General features: G+C 43.2%; 1 protein-coding gene across 2 annotated transcripts in view; it reads right to left on the reverse strand.

The window, feature by feature from the left end:
- Positions 1-15,360, reverse strand: part of zswim7 (zinc finger, SWIM-type containing 7) — a 48,945-nt gene that overhangs the window by 23,433 nt on the left and 10,152 nt on the right. For both annotated transcript variants that reach the window (XM_078548379.1, XM_078548380.1), the window contains exons 3-4: positions 11,006-11,027; positions 561-663 (exon numbers count right to left, since the gene is read on the reverse strand). In XM_078548379.1, the coding sequence (XP_078404505.1) occupies positions 561-663; positions 11,006-11,027 (125 nt within the window). The remainder of the gene's footprint in view (positions 1-560; positions 664-11,005; positions 11,028-15,360) is intronic.

Consider the following 15,360-nt stretch of genomic DNA (forward strand, 5'->3'; position numbering starts at 1 on the left):
TGGTTCTTTTAGCACAGAGGAAAAAACATATTCAAATTTTGTTCAATATGTTTAAAACGATGTAGTCATTTTTTTGTAGTGTCACACACAACGCATAAATGTTTGCAGTGTCAGCACAGGCAGGAGGGTTTAATTACATGACAAGTTTACATGGGCGCTGACACAGGAAAAAGATGACAGTAACTGCAGCAGATGTAAAAGTCTTAATAAATCTATCAGCAGACAGAGTCACAGGTATAGAGAAAATGCCCCATTGACTGGCACAAGTTTTTTTCTTCCTCCAACAGGGTGTTAATAGTTATTCAACTGTGTGGGGCATCACAGTTGAGCCCTTTCCTGATTTCCTCAGGCATTTTCCAGCTGGGTCTCACTGCTGCTCCTGCTGGACTAACGTAGCACAGATCAGGGATCAAAGCTGGGATCTTCCTGGAGTGTAGAGTTAATGGGGAAACACATTGCCTTGTGTGGTACTGCGCCATTAGGGAACCAGAATGGTCATACTCACAAAAATGAAATAATTTTGAATGATAGGAATTTAAAATCATTGAAAGACACTATACCTGGTACAGGGATCTTCCACTGGGCGAGTGGACAAGTGTTACTGAAAGTTGATCCACCAGCTCCAAGGCATGCAGGGCAGCTGGGCCAAAGACAAACTTTAATCTGGAGAAGAAACAACATTTAAATCTAGTAGGAGCCTGTGTGTTAACTCAAGGCTGATCACAATACAGCAGCTGACTAACACAACAATATTCACTCTCTCTAAGGTCTGTCCTTCTCAGTTGAAATATTCAACACCTCACTTCATTAGGAAATGTGCTGTCCACTTTTAAAGAAACCTGTTCTTAAAATAACTGTATTAAAAAGGAGCATAATATACCTCACGAACAAGTATTGAGCAAAGTCAGGTGAACAGCAGGTGTAATCCTACACATTGTACCTGCATGAAGTATGCAGATGAAGCAGAGGTCCGTCAAAACATAATTACAGGGTACAGATCCTCATATTTAAATGGAAAGTCCCGAGTCCCAGAATTGAGTACACTGTGACTTCGTCTCTCCTCGTCTACAGAAAGTGTATTTTTTGGAAACTTAACAAACTCCTTTATTTTCCTACTGAGATCTTTCTCGAAACACCAGGTATAGCTTTAGCAAAGCCATTCTGATTGTTTTCGATGCTCAAAGACAAACCTTTCCCCACCTATCCCCCCCATGCTACATTTACTATTTTCTGTTTATCAAAACCCATCCATCTTTGCTTTCAAAAATGGATGAGTTGGATTAGTTGTATCCCTCTAAAACTTGCTTTCGATATAGAAAATTCATGGCAGAAAATGAGGCTACTTGCCCCATCACGTTGGTGCCTGCTGGCAAAGAGCTATCCAGCCTTAACCCATCTTCCATCTCTGTAGCCCTGTAAGTTACAGCATTTCAAGTGTATATCCAAGTAATTTTTAAATGTGCCTGCTTTTATCAACCATTTTCTTCAAGTGGAAAATGTGCACTTTCGCCTTCTTCTTTCATTTAGCTCACTGCTGACTGTTTCCACCTTTAACATTTGTGTTCAGTGATCTCTGATCCTTTTATTGCCGTTGATTTTTTTTTTGTTGCAAGAATCTGAACGTTGTCTCAGAATTTATCCTCATGAGAAAAACTCAACTTGAGGGTGAAGCCAAACAAGCGCTATTTTTACCTGTGAATCCATTTCAGTTTTTATTCCCCTGAAGTCTGGCTCCTGTTATTTTATATATATATATATATAAAAATAACATATGTATATATTTTTCAATCCACTCGTCTTCTTTTCCCAGGTTAAACACTCTCCCCTTTCATTTTTTTCTTTCATTTGGTTTTCTCTTCCACTGGTACCTGACTAATTAACATCAACAGCTTTCGCCGAGTTTGTATTGGCATTGATGGGTCACAATTAAACACAGTCGGCTACACTTAAAATTTATGCAGGGAGAATAAAGACAGTGTATAATTACAGGCACAGCAATTTCAGATGTGGTATAGGAGCTCCTGGCTTGATGGAGCATCTATTTTTTTATTCATTCATGGGATGTGGGCTTCGCTGGCTGGGCCAGCATTTATTGCCCATCCGTAATTGCCCTTGAGAAGGTGGTGGTGAACTGCCTTCTTGAACTGCTGCAGTCCATGTGGTGTAGGTACATCCACAGTGCTGTTAAGAAGGGAGTTCCAGGCTTTTGACCCAACGGCAGTGAAAGAATGGCATTATATTTCCAAGTCAGGATAGTGAGTGGCTTGGGGGGAAACTTCCAGGTGCTGGTGTTCCCATCTATCTGCTGCCCTTGTCCTTCTAGATGGTAGTAGGCGTGGGTTTGGAAGGTGCTGTAAAAGGAGCCTTGGTGAATTCCTGCAGTGCATCTTGTAGATGGTACACACTGCTGCTACTGTGTGTCGGTGGTGGACAGAGTGAATGTTTGTGAATGTGGTGCCAATCAAGTGGACTGCTTTGTCCTGGACAGTGTCAAGTTCCTTGAGTGTTGTGGGAGCTGCATTCATCCAGGCAAGTGGAGAGTATTCCATCACACTCCTGACTTGTGCCTTGCAGAAGGCGGACAGGCTTTGGGGAGTCACACAATTCCTAGCCTCTGACCTTCTTTTATAGCCACAGTATTTATACGGCTAGTCCAGTTTAGTTTCTGTTCAATGGTAAACTCCAGGATGTTGATAGTGGGGATTCAGTGATGGTAATGCCATTGAACATCAAGGGGTGATGGTTGAATTCTCTCTTGTTGGAGATGGTCATTGCCTGACACTTGTGTGGCGCAATTGTTACTTGCCACTTGTCAGCCCAAGCCTGTTTATTGTCCAGGTCTTGCTGCATTTGGACATAGACTGCTTCAGTATCTGAGGAGTCATTAATGGTGCTGAACATCGTGCAATCATCAGCAAACATCCCTACTTCTGACCTTATGATGGAAGGAAGGTCAATGATGAAGCAGCTGAAGGTGGTTGGGCTGAGGACACTACCCTGAGGAACTCCTGTGGTGACGTCCTGGAGCTGAGATGACTAACCTCCAACAACAACAACCATCTTCTTTTGTGCTCGGTATAACTCCAACCAGTGGAGAGTTTTCCCCCTGATTCCCATTGACCCCAGTTTTGCTAGGTCTCCTTGATGCCACACTCTGTCAAATGCGGCCTTGGTGTCAAGGGCAGTCACTCTCATCTCACCTCGTGAGTTCAGCTCTTTTGTCCATGTTGGAACCAAGGCTGTAATGAGGTCAGGAGCTGAATGGCCCTGGCGGAACCCAAACTGGGTGTCAGTGAGCAGGTTATTGCTAAGCAAGTGCCGCTTGATAGCACTGTTGATGACCCGTTCCATTACTTTACTGATGATCGAGAGTAGGCTTATTGGCTGGTAATTGGCTGGGTTGGATTTGTGAATCGAATTGGGTGAAGGCTTGTATCTGTGATGCTGGGGACTTCTGAAGGAGGCTGAGATGGATCATCCACTCGGCACTTCTGGCTGAAGATTGTAGCAAATGCTTCAGCCTTATCTTTTGCACTGATGTGCTAGGCTCCTCCATCATTGAGGATGGGAATATTTGTGGGCCTCCTCCTCCTCCAGTGAGCTGTTTAATTGTCCACCACCATTCACGACTGGATCTGGCAGGACTGCAGAGCTTAGATCTGATCCATTGGTTGTGGGAGCGCTTAGCTCTATCACTTGCTGCTTATGCTGTTTGGCATGCAAGTAGTCCTGTGTTCACTAGATTGACTGGTGCTGCTCCTGGCATGTCCTCCTGCACTCTTCATTGAAACAGGGTTGATCCCCTGGCTTGATGGTAATGGCAGAGTGAGGGAGATGCTGGGTCATGTGGTTACAGATTGTGTCCGAGTACATTTCTGCTGCTGTTGATGGCCCACAGCACCTCATTGACGCCCAGTCTTGAGTTGCTAGATCTGTTTGAAATCTATCCCATTTAGCACAGTTGTAGTGCCACACACTTGGAGGGTATCCTTAATGTGAAGGCGGGACTTTGTCTCCACAGACTGTGTGGTGGTCACCCCTACTGATACTGTCATGGACAGATGCATCTGTTGCAGGCAGGTTGGTGAGGATGAGGTCAAGTACATTTTTCCCTCTTGTTGGTTCCCTCACCACCTGCCACAGACTCAGTCTAGAAGCTATGTCACTTAGGACTCGGCCAGCTCGGTCAGTCACGGTGCTACCGAGCTACTCTTGGGTGTTGGACATTGAAGTCCCCCACCCAGGGTACATTCTGCACCCTTGCCACCCTCAGTGCTTCCTCCAAGTGGTGTTCAACATGGAGGAGCACTGATTCATCAGCTGAGGGAAGGCGGTATGTGGTAATCAGCAGGAGATTTTCTTGTCCGTGTTTGACCTGATGCCATGAGACTTCATGAGGTTTAGAGTCGATGTTAAGATCTCCCAGGGCGACTCCCTTCCGACTGTATACCAGTGTGCCGCCACCTCTGCTGGGTCTGTCCTGCCGGCGGGCCATACCCAGGGATGGTGATGGTGATGTCTGGGACATTATCTGTAAGGTATGGTTCCGTGAGGATAGCTATGTCAGGCTGTTGCTTGACTAGTCTGTGAGACAGCTCTCCCAATTTTGGCACTAGCGCCCAGATGTTAGTAAGGAGGACTTTGCAGGTTCGACAGGGCTGAGTTTGCCATTGTTGCTCTGGTGCCTAGATCGATGCTGGGTGGGCTGTCCGGTTTCATTCCTTTTTTGTGACTTTGTAGCGGTTTGTTACAATGGCCTTGCTAGGCCATTTCATAGGGTATTTAAGAGTCAACCACATTGATGTGGGTCTGGAGTCATGTGTAGGCCAGACCAGGTAAGGACGGCAGATTTCCTTCCCTAAAGGACATCAGTGAACCGGGTGGGTCTTTATAACAATCAACAATGGTTCCCTGGTCATCGTTAGACTTTTAATTTCAGATTTTTATTGAATCCAAATTCCACCATCTGCCGTGGCAGGATTCCAACCCGAGACCCCGGAACATTACCCTGGGTCCCTGGAATACTAGTCCAGCGACAATACCACTACGCCATCACCTCCCCCATCTATACAAATGGCTTTGAATTAGTTTACTGAACACAAAAGCACAGTGATTACTTAAAAATTTGAAGAATTAAACTATTTATTAAAAGAAAAAGATAAAACTTAAACACACAAGATAAAAGATATACAGAAAAAATCCTACAAAATAACTCTCAAAATGCTTTATCAAAGGTACACAATAAAACTATCTTTTTGGCAACAGCCCTTATAGATTCTTAACCATAAAATCCAGGAAATATTACCCAAACTGAGCAACTGCTTTCCCTTTAAACAGAAGTACAATCCACGACTTCCCAGAAGAACTCCACGCTGATGTGGTTTTTCCAAAGGGAGATTTAAAACAATATGTTTCTCAGGATAAATATTCTCCTGGCCCAAAGCTGAGTTGCTTTCTTTAATTAAAAGATTTTCAGTTTTTCAGCACACTCCAAAACACCAGAGCTGGCTTCAGTGGGACTCCCCCCCCCCCGACCCACTGCAACTCACTACAGCTAAAACCCCGTTTTAATAAACACCTTTTCACCCCTTTCATCTTAGTGTCCCGGTGTCTTTAAATATCTCTCTGAAAACTCAGGTCCCCAAATATCAAAACCTTTCCTGTTCCTATTTTACCTCTGTTTCAGGTCAATAAAATTTAAAACACCTGCCCCCCTGTTTACTCACAAATCTGTAAAATAAAAATGTTCTTTTGTACCTTTGAGGCTCCTTTGAAATGCAACAGCTACAAATCAATTTCAAAACTTATCCCCAAATGCTAATTTCAGATCTACTCTGTTTCCTTGTAAGTTAACTCCCACCATAAGGCCTCATTACAAAATGTAAGAAGATAACACCTTTAGTCTTTCATCCCTGAGATTCTACAGACAATCTGACTCAAGCAACCTCACCTTTAATTAACCCTGGACACACAGACACAGCTTACCCTTACCTACACAGAATATAGCCATAAACACAGAAATATAAAAATATACACATATCATCACAATGTGTGCGTGTATGTGTGTGTGTGCACATTAGACATTATTTTTGGATGATTTTATTAACAAGAGTCAAAGTTGATCTGTTGTGACAGTCTAACCAAAGTAATGCTTGGCAATACATCCCCTGATATGGAATTCCTACATTGACGATGTGCATTGTGTAACACATGGAGATATATAGTGAGTATATGGGCTTCCACTGATAAATTGCTGGGCTAATGCACTAACCCAATGTGATTCTAAGTCAGGAGTGTCCTGGTGAGATTCCCGGGCTGTGCTCAGCTAGCCATCCTGAACTGAATGACAGTAAGAGTTCCTCCAGCACCTGTTGGAGTGTAAAGTAAAGTCAGCCAGGATATCCACTCCGGATTGTCATCCAGTACTCACTGCTGGAAAGTGGACATCACATGAAGAAGGATCATGTTGGCTATGGTGAAAACAACACTGTTTCTCCTGCAGCACAAAGTGTTGGTCATGTTTGGCACAGCCTACTTATGCGAAGTAGGATTTTCAGCAATGACGTCAATGAAAACAAAGTACCAAGCCAGGACAAACATTGACCATGATGAGCACAGAATCACAGAATCTTTACAGTGGCCATACAGCCTATCGAGTCTGCACTGGCTCTCTGATAGAACATCCTATCTAGTCCCACTCCCCTGACTTATCCCCATAACCTTGCTCGTTCTCTCTTTTCAGGTAGCAATCCAATTCCCTTTTGAATACCTTGATTGAACCTGTCTCCAACCACCCTTTGGGTGAAAAAAATTTTCCTTGCATCACTTCCACTCCTTTTGCCCATTATTTTGAATCTGTGCCCTCTTGTTCTTGATGCTCTCGAGTGGGGACAGTTTCTCATTATTTACCCTGTGCATACCTCTCAGGATCTTGAATACCTCTATCAAGTCTCCTCTCAGCCTTCTTTTCTCCTTGGAAAACAGTCCCAATCTCACCAATCTAACCTCATAGCTACAGTTCTTCATCCCAGGAATCATTCTTGTGAATCTCCTCTGTACTCTCTCCAATGCCTTCACATCCTTGCTCACGTATGGCACCCAGAACTGGACGCAGTACTGCAGATGAGACTTAACTAGTGTCTTACACAAGTTCAACATGACCTCCTTACACTTGTACTCAACGCCCCTATTAATAAAGCTTAAGATGCTATATACTTTATTAACTGCTCTCTCAATATGCCCTGTCATCTTCAATGATCTATGTACATATACACCGAGGTCCATCTGTTCCTAAAGGCTCTCCCTTTATTTTATACTGTCTCACCATATCTTTCCAGCCAAAATGGATCACCTCACACTTCTCTGCATTGAACTTCATCTGCCACTTGTCTGCCCAATCCACCGACATGTCTATGGTCCTTTTGAAGTTCAAGACTATCCTCATCAGTTGACAACATTTCCAATCTTCGCATCATCTGCAAATTTTGAAATCATGCCCTGCACACCACAGTCTAGGTCATTAATATATATCAGGAAGAACAAGGGTCCCAACACTGACCCCTGGGGAACCCCACTACAAACATTCCTCCAATCAGAAAAATAACCATTTATCACGTCTCTCTGTTTCCTGTCACTCAACCAATTTCTTATCCAAGTGCCTACTTTCCCTTTTATTCCATGACCTAGAATTTTACTCACAAGTCTGTTTGTGGCACCTTATCAAATGCCTTTTGAAAATCCATATACACCACATCAACAGCGTTTCCCTTATCAACCTTCTCTGTTACCTCCTCAAAAAACTCCAGCAAGTTAGTTAAACATGATTTTCCCTCAATGAATCCATGCTGGCTTTCCTTACTTGTCTAAGTGACTGTTGATTTTATCCCAAACTATAGTTTCCAGAAGTTTCCCTACCATTGAGGTCAAATTGACTGGCCTGCAGTTGCCAGCTTTATCCTTGTACCTCTTTTTGAACAAGGGTGTAATATTCACAGTTCTCCAGTCCTCTGGCACCTCCCCTGTGTCTAAGGAAGACTGGAAGATTGTCATTAGTGCCTCTACAATTTCCACTCTCACTTCCCTCAGTATCCTTGGATGCATCTCATCCGGTCCTGGTACCTTATCTATTTTAAGTAAAGATAGCCTTTCTAATAACTCCTCCATTTCCATTGTAAATTCTTCTAGTGTACCAGTTACCTCTGCTCTCACCTTGGCCTGGGTAGCACCTTCTTCCTTTGTAAAACCAGATGCAAAAGACCCGTTCAACGCCTCCGCTCTTTCTCCAGCCTCCACATGCAAGTCACCTTTTTTGTCCCTAATTGGCCCTACTCCTTCTTTACCACCCTTTAATTATTTACATGCTTATAGAAGACCTTGGGATTCCCTTTTATGTTCACTGCCAGCCTCTTTTCATGCTCTCTCCTTGCTTTTCTCATTAGTTTCACTTGTCCAAGGTACCTTCATGTCTTGACAGAATTGTTGCTCAACATCAGGAACAAGTTTCAAGTTAAGGATGTAAAACAAATATTCTACACTATAACCTTCAATCTGTAAATCTATTGTTCAGAAACAGCAGTTGTCAGGAAGTTTTTGGAGCAAATCCAAGCATTCCCTCAATGTCACTGGCATCATTTTAGTGCAGTGCTTTTGGGAGCAGAAACATGGATGATCCAGTATTTGGGTAAGTAAAACAATTTTTATAACTGCTTTATAATGTTTTATCACTGTTTTCTGTTTCAGGTAAATATATTTTTTGTTCTTTCACAGCATGTGGGCATTGCTGGCTAGGCCAACATTTATTGCCCGCCCTAATTACCCTTGAGAAGGTGGTGGTGAGCTGCCTTCTTGAACTGCTGCAGTCCATGTGGTGTAGATACACCCACAGTGCTGTTAAGGGAGGGAGTTCCAGGATTTTGACCCAGCAACAGTGAAGGAACAGTGATATATTTCCAAGTCAGGATGATGTGTGGCTTGGAGGGGAACTTCCAGGTGGTGGTGTTCCCATCTATCTGCTGCCCTTGACCTTCTAGATGGTAGTGGTTGTGGGTTTGAAAGGTGCTGTCTAAGTAGGCTTGGTTGAGTTCCTGCAGTGCATCTTGTAGATGGTACACTGTTGCCACTTTGCGTTGGTGGTGGAGGGAGTGAATGTTTGTGGATGGGGTGCCAATCAAGTGGTCGTGCAATTGAATGTCAAGCGGCCGATGGTTAGATTCTCTCTTACTGGAGATGGTCATTGCCTGGCACATGTGTGATGCGAATGTTACTTGCCACTTGTCAGCCCAAGCCTGGATATTGTCCAGGTTTTGTTTCATTTGAATATGGACTCCTTCAGTATCTGAGAGTTGCAAATCGTGCTGAACATTGTGCAATCATCAACATTGTGCAATCATCAGTGAACATCCCCACTTCTGACCTTATGATGAAAGGAAGGTCATTGATGAAGCAGCTGAAGGTGGTTGGGCTGAGGACACTATCCTGAGGAATTCCTGTGGTGATGTCCTGGAGCTGAGATGACTGACCTCCAACAACCACAGCCATCTTTCTTTGTGCTAGGTATGACTCCAACCAGTGGAGACTTTTCCCCGATTCCCGTTGACTCCAGTTTTGCTAGGGCCCCTTGATGCCACACTTGGTCAAATGCGGCCTTGATGTCAAGGACAGTCACTCTCACCTCCCCTCGGGAGCTCAGCTCTTTTGTCCATGTTTGAACCAAGGCTGTAATGAGGTCAGGAGCTGAGTGGCCCTGGGAGAACCTAAACATATCATAAGGTTTAGATCAGTAATGGAGAAGAGCAAAATACAACTTAAAGTAGAACTTCTAAATTGGAAGAGGGCCAATTTCAATGGGATAAGAGGGGATTGTCAGGGTAAAATAGAGCCAACACTGACAGAAAAAATTGACCGATCGATGATTGATTTTTAAGGAGGAGATGTTTCAGGTACAGGCTAGGTCAATTCCAACAAGAGTGAAAGGTAGGGCAAAAATAAAGGGGGTGTATGATGCATGTTGGGTGAATTCTTCAAGTGGGAACCAGGCCAAATACATTTAGTTGAGAGAGGAAGTGAAGAGGAAAGTAAAACTGACAAAAAGAGAATATGAGAATAGAGTGGCAGTCAATGTAAAAGGGAACCCCAAAATCTTCTACCAGCATCTAACTAGCAAGTGGGTAGTAAAAGGCAGAGTGCTTTAGAGGCACAGGCACAGCTAGATAATTTGATGAGCACTTTGTATCAGTGTTTACCAAGGAAGAGGAAGCTGACAAAATATCAGTATAAGCAGAGATAGTAGAGGCAATGGATGGGGTGAAAATTGATAAGACAGAATGTACTGTAAAGGCCGGCTTTGCTTATTTTCCCATGACTGTGAAGCAAGTGCAGAAATTGACAGGAATCATATTCTTTCACGGGATATAGGTGTTGCTGGCTTGGCTAACATTTGTTGCTCATCCTGCTCATCCACTAATTGCCCTTGAGAAGGTGGCACCTTGCTGAGCCGCTGCAGCCCACCTGGCGTAGGTACAACCACAGTGCTACCACGTAGGAGAGGTTATTATATTAAATACTTCAGATATTAGTGTTCCTAAATACTGGTGCAGAATGGTTATTCACCAGATACACTGAGACCACTTGATAAAGCACTTGAAGATACAATGCATCACCTTATCAAAACTCCTAGTAAGTTGCAAAACAATCCAGTCACTTCTACATCATACAGATCAAAAATTGCAGACTGTGTATTGAACAAGTCACAGCTATTGATTAATGACCATGGCAAAAATAAATGTGGGATTGAAGCACTGCTTGCATGCACACCTTATATACACAGGCACTGTGAAACAATTGAGAAACTTTGATAAATACATAAAAGATTAATTTTAAAATATTCATCATTGCCAGCAATCTCAATATTGCAATCAAAGTTGGTCTCAGAATCAAATAAGACATTTTTAAAATGATTTCTAAAGAGCCAGAGGACAGATGGAGAAGCTCTCCGACTAGTACTCACGCCAGAAGCAGTTCATCTGTCACTGGAAGAAACAAGAAACAAGAAATCTCGTTAGTGCCCATTTCACAAACATATCCTCTCAAATCTAATCTAACAACAGTACTCAGACAGTATGAATTGTACACTGAATAGAAAGCTAACTAGTGTAAAAAAAAATTTGTCTATTTGTCTCCCACAGTGAAGGTACGGAGTCTTGCTGGCTCCCAATTCATCCTGTTCTGCAAATACTATCAAGGAGATAATGCCCAGTGTCTGTGCTCCGAGGGCGGTGGGAATTAGCATGGCAGCTGAATGTTGCTACTGGTTCAAAAGTCCTGGGCTAGGGGGAAAATCAGCCAGGGTTCCCACAGCTGAACAGTGCCCACTGACCACTGGTGGGAAATTGATGACGATTAGGTGAGGGCAGGATCAGACTGGATTGTGATGTTTCTATGGTCAAAAAGCACTCAAACATGACCAATGGCCACCCTGGTTAAGGCACTGGGAGGAGTGCTGCTAACTCCTGGTATACTGCAACTCCAGCATGATTCACTTTGTCTAAAAGGAAGAAAAAAATGGAGAGAAATGTTAAGATAGATAATCAACACTGATCTCTGAAGAGTTGTTTTGAAGTGTTTTCCACCGGTTAGAAAACAGTCAAGGCAGTGATACAATTCAGGTCACACAAAGCTATGGATAATTGATGGATATGGAAATCCAGTGGCTATTTTTTCAGGACTATTAACCTAGAGGTTGTGAGTTCAAATCCCATGGTGGAAAATTGTGAAACTGAATTCAGTAAATTTGGCACCAGGGTAAACGAGGTTGATTTGAGAGTTTGAAATCTGTCGACTGTGGGAAGTGCAACATAACTCTATCTTTCCGCTTTATGAAAATAACACTAGCATCTTATAACTATAGTTTCCCAATGCTGGATCATCCTGGTGATCCTAACAATTTTTTATTTGCTGTCTTTGATTAACTTGTGCAATTCTAAATACTTATTACTTTCATCTTCAATTATGGATTAAGAGGTGAGAAAATGCAACCAATTCCGGTCTCCTCTCCAATAGCCATGGAGGCTGCCATCAGGGACCAGTAAATTATCCAGGCTGAGTCCTGCAGGCCCTCCTTCCCGACTGTCCCGCAAACCCTTCCCCACTGTCCTGCAGCAAGCCCCTTCCAGCTGTGAAACAACCTCCTCTCGCCACTGTTCTGCAGACCCCCTTCCCAACTGTCCTGCAGACCCTCGCAACTGTCCCGCAACACCCCTTACAACTGCCCCCCAGCTACCCCGTTTCCACAGTCCCGCAGGCTCCCTCCTGACTGTCTCGCAGTCACCTCTCCCCCAGCCCACAGCCACCCCCACCCCATTGTCCCATGGAAACCTCTCCCCACTGTCCCACAGAGACCCCTCTCCGCTGTCCCGCAGCCTCCTCTACTAGTACAACCATATTCTTACATTCCACCGTCTTTAAAAAATGGACACAATATTTAACATCTCCATTAAGCTTTCACCTCCCACATTAGATTTTCCCTTGATCCAAGTGTTGCTACCCTACACTCTAACAATCCTTTTATCACCATTTGTTGATGCAAGTTCATCCTGCTTTTCCTTATGTTACCTGATGGTCTTTTTGTTATGTCACCTGTTAACCTTCTAATCTCCCTTTCCACTTTCCCACAGCATGTTTTGTACTCCTCACAATTATCTTCAGTGCTGCTAGCCAGAACTTTGCCACAGAATCAGCCCACAGCATGGAAGGAGGCCATTTAGCTAATTGTATTTCCATTGGCTGACAAGTAGCCATCCAACAGCCTAATCCCATATCCAGCTCTGTTGTTTTGTAGGTTATGGCACTTTGAGTGCATATCCAAGTATCTTTTAAATGTTATGAGGGCTTCTGTCTCTACCACTCTTTCATAGAAACATAGAAACTAGGAGCAGGAGTAGGCCATTCGGCCCTTCAGTTATTTGCCCAACTTCATTCCCAGAACTCACGTTCCACTCGCTAACATTCGGATTGTTTTACCAAACACAGGCTCTTCTTTTTCTTAGGCAGCCACTTGGAATTGAAGATGATTTGATTGACTCCCGTTCAATGGTTTCTGAGATGTGTCCAATGTGCAATCTGCAAGTAGGGCAGGTAGGTGATGCTTGAAGGCTTGGGCAGACGGGTTGTTTGGAGGTTTGTGCTCTCCCTCTGATCCCTCAACTTTGCCTCTGCACATTCCCGACAAAGTCTCTTTAATGTGTTTGGTGCCTTGCTGATTGAGCCTTCTAATTTTTGTCAGTCATAAGCCACGGTTTGCCATGAGTTGGCAAGTGTGTTGACCTTTTTTGTAGATTAGGTTTATGATCACATGCAGAAAACAGGTCACAAATTAAACAATGGAAGTAACAAGTCCAGTCCAGCTGGTTGTTAACCCAGAGTCAGTAGGAGTGGTGCTGTAGTGGCCCAGTTCCTTCGCAGAAGGGAAAAAGTCAGTCCCTGTCTCAATCGATATCCTAAAGCTTGTACAGGAACATTTTTCTCGGTATATTGTGCGAGGGCAGGATCACAGGTGAAGGGTCAACACTCACTAACTGAACTCAAGCATCAAAACAGATGATGTACTAGAGGTCAGAGGACATTACTCCAGCAGGAATCACCCAATTAGTGAACTGAGGGAATAAAGTTTTCCTACCTGGAAATCAAATAAAGATCAACAACAGCAATGACAAAGAATTACTATCATCTGTAAAGCCCCAACCTCACTTTGCATCATCCAGTGTAAAGTTTAACACTGTTTAGGTACAAATACATATTTTATAAACAGTTTATTCATTGATACTTCCTGTCTCAGGGAACACAGGAAAATTTGCCTGGTGGCACTGTCACCACTCGCTCACCATCACTGCTGTCGATAATTCATATTTAGGGACATAGGAGCAGGGGTAGGCCATTCAGCCCATCGAGCCTGCTCCTCCATTCAATAAGATCATTGGTTGATCATCCACTTCAATGCCTTTACCCACACTATCCCCATATCCCTTTATGTCATATTTGGCCAACTTCTGCTGTTATCTGAAATGGCAGTTTACAAATGATGACTAATTTTCAAATATTGGCACTGGCAAAGTGGTTAGTGTTTGGGGGACAGTGGGCTGTGTTTGAGGAGGGAGGGCTCACTGTTTGGGAGGGGGAAATGTTTGAAGGGGGCATGCACTAAACTGACCTACATAATTCATCAAGAGAAGCTGTTTCTGGAGCAATTATGAAACCATCTGTTAGTCTCAGTGAGTGGAATTCATACACAACATTCCAACAACTGCCTGTTAGCAAAACCATTAATATCATTGTTCACCATAAATCTCTAACAATGTGGACAGTTTCCCCCTTGCTGTGAAAAGGATTACACAAAGCAAAGATAATGATTATTAAATTATGAAATCTTCTCCCTATTTCAAAGGCTTTGCTTAAAACTCTCTGTATCCTCACTCAGCCTCACCTTGAACATCAACTCATGCCACCTCGTGTTATATGTCGAGATTTTTAGAATGTTAAAGGTGTTGTACAAATGTAAGTTGTTGTTGAGAATATGTTTTTACTGATTCCTGTCCCAAATGTAGACTGTAAACTATAACCCAGGGGCATTTTAAACAAAGTGTTGATACAACACTTCCACCTCCCATATTGATTACATCGGATACATGACACAGCAACAGGCCATTTAGTCCGACCAATCCATATTGGAGTTTATGCTCCACTCCAGCCTCCTCCCATTTCTCCTCATTTAAATCCATCATTGTGACCATCTATTTCTTTTTATCCCCAAATGCATGATGAGCTTCCCCTTACACACATCTATATTATTCACTTCAACCACTCCCTGTGGCACTGGGTTCCACATTCTCACCACTCTGCGTGAAGAAGTTTCTCTGAATTCCCTATTGGATTTCTTGGTGACTGTCTTATATTGATGGTCTCTAGTTCTGCTCTTCCCCACAAGAGGAAACATTCTCTGTATCTGCTCTTATCAAAACCTTTCAGTATTCTAAAAGGCCTCTATTAGGTCATCCCCCAGCCTTTAGTTTTCAAGAGAAAAGAGGCCCAACCTTTCAGTCCTTTCCTGATATGTATATCCACGTACTTCTGACACCATCCTCGTAAATCTCTGCATCCTCTCCATATATATATATCTTTTTATATCTCTATACCCTTTTGTAAATATGGCGATCAGAACTTCATGTAGTTCTCCCAAGTGTGTTCTAACCAAGGTTCAATATTGGATTTCAGCAATTTGAGGGAGGGTGATAATGTGGAAACCCTGTAACTGGAGTCCATCCCAGCACAAAGGGATATCACTCAATGTGGAAAAAGGCACATTACATG

Source organism: Cetorhinus maximus, chromosome 9, assembly GCF_964194155.1.
Source record: "Cetorhinus maximus chromosome 9, sCetMax3.hap1.1, whole genome shotgun sequence".
Classification (NCBI taxonomy): domain Eukaryota; kingdom Metazoa; phylum Chordata; class Chondrichthyes; order Lamniformes; family Cetorhinidae; genus Cetorhinus; species Cetorhinus maximus.